Source organism: Plectropomus leopardus, unplaced genomic scaffold (assembly GCF_008729295.1).
Source record: "Plectropomus leopardus isolate mb unplaced genomic scaffold, YSFRI_Pleo_2.0 unplaced_scaffold18581, whole genome shotgun sequence".
NCBI lineage: Eukaryota > Metazoa > Chordata > Actinopteri > Perciformes > Serranidae > Plectropomus > Plectropomus leopardus.
The window spans coordinates 280-2,195 of NW_024620032.1; the positions used below are offsets into that span (position 1 = coordinate 280).

The 1,916-nt window shown below is 41.1% G+C and overlaps 1 protein-coding gene across 1 annotated transcript; it reads left to right on the top strand.

Annotated features, from left to right (window-relative positions):
* Positions 1-1,019: 1,019 nt before the first annotated feature.
* Positions 1,020-1,767, top strand: LOC121965095 (integrator complex subunit 2-like). Its single transcript, XM_042515262.1, has 2 exons — positions 1,020-1,227; positions 1,413-1,767. Exons 1-2 carry the CDS (start codon positions 1,039-1,041, stop codon positions 1,701-1,703), a joined length of 480 nt encoding a protein of 159 aa, XP_042371196.1. The 5' UTR covers positions 1,020-1,038; the 3' UTR covers positions 1,704-1,767.
* The last annotated feature ends 149 nt before the right edge of the window (positions 1,768-1,916 follow it).

Below are 1,916 nucleotides of genomic sequence, written 5' to 3' on the forward strand. Positions count from 1 at the left end.
GTAAAACTTATTTATAAGTTATTCTGACTGTTGCAGATGAAACTCCAGATGGTTTGGCTTTTAATTTACTGTGGGTATGCCTTGGATAGAGTATTTTAGATGAATTATAAAGGAACAATAAGAGAATATATGGACATAAAGCACACAAACTCAGTTCTGTTTATGCAAAATTGGATGTCTCAATACACAGACCTGTTCAGACACTTGCTTGTGCAATCGGCATGTACATTGTTGTGGTAATAAGCTTTTGGCAGCATGTGTACAGTCCATGAGGACGTGGGCAGATGAAGACATTTACACCACATGGACCAGCACATATCCTGCATTGATTTTTATAACATATAACAATGGCTAAGATTTAGACAGACATTGTGTTTTAATTTAAAGGATCACTAAATAATTGTAGCTGTGTGTCGGTGCATGTTCAGATTTAGTAATCCTCTACACAAACAGATCAGTGATACTCAATTTACAGCCTGGAGGCCAAACCTGAGTACTGGGTGGCTCCCTAACCATTTTCTCACAATAAAAATAAATTGATTCACATGAGGTGCCAGAGTGTATAAAACAGCATCAAAATAAAGCTTATTTATCAAAAAAAGTCCCAGTGGAGGATCCCTGCACCATCTGACAGAGGTCTAGATAAGCCCCATATGTCCTAAAATCCTACAAACATGCTAAAATCCAAGAAATGTTCTGAAATCCTAGAAAAACCCTAAAATCTGAGAAACATCCCAAAATTCTAAAAACATCCTATATTCGTAGAAAAGTTCCAAAATCCGAGATCTGTCCTAAAATACTAGAAAAGTCCAAAAATTAAGGAAATTTCCTTAAATCCTATAAATGTTCTGAAATTCTAGAAATGTCCTAAAATTCTAGAAACATGTTTTGGACTGCTGTGACTGGCCTTGTGTCATTTTGCAAAAGTGGGCCCCAATCAAAGCAACTTTTTTTATTTTTATTTAAATGTTTATTCAATTTAAAAAAAAAAAAAAACAGTGTGACAGATTGAACTTTTTTGCCAGGTGTCCACCTTTGATGGACATTGTCCTCCACATGCTGAACGGCTACCTGCTGGCCTCAAAAGCCTACCTACACTGCCACCTGAAGGAGACGGCCGACTTTGATCGGCAGAGCCAGACGGTGTCGAACCTGGGCGTGCCCGGACAGCCAGACGCACCTGAGGTCACCAGAGAGGAGCTGAAAAACGCCCTTCTAGCTGCACAAGTATTTAAACCACCAGCTCACACATTTTGTTTCTCACATACCCGCACGCTTGTTTTCATGTCATGTGGGTTTGGCAAAGCATGAATGCAGAAATAACATGGCATAAAATTACACCAAAAATAAATATGTAGCAGCTGACCTTTCACATTTGGCCATGGTAACCACCTGTTTCTGTTTAACCCCAGGACAGCGCAGCAGTCCAGATTCTCCTGGAAGTGTGTCTGCCAACATCCGAAGAGCAGCAGCTGGGGGCCAACACGGAGAGCCTGCTGAGCAGCATCAGGGGCCCCATGCCAGGGAAATCGAAACAGGGGAGCGCGGGGCCGAGAGCCAGGGGGGGCGTGGAGGACAGCGAGCCAGAGGGAGGGCTGCTCAGTGACTTGAGGGAGGTGCAATGTCTCATCTGTTGTCTGCTGCATCAGATGTTCATCGCCGACCCAAACATTGCCAAGTTGGTCCACTTTCAGGTATCATAATGGGAGGAAGATGGAGTTTGCTGTACACGTGATATTAATTGTTTTTTTGTGACAGTGTTTGAAGGCTGGCAGGTTTACAGAGTCACAAACAGCTCAAAAGTGTTGTCAGTACACATCATCAGTAATGTCAGTAATAGTAGTAGTAATACTATTACAGTGATATTTCAATTTTTTATATTTATTATTTATGATCAATTACATATTTCATATTAA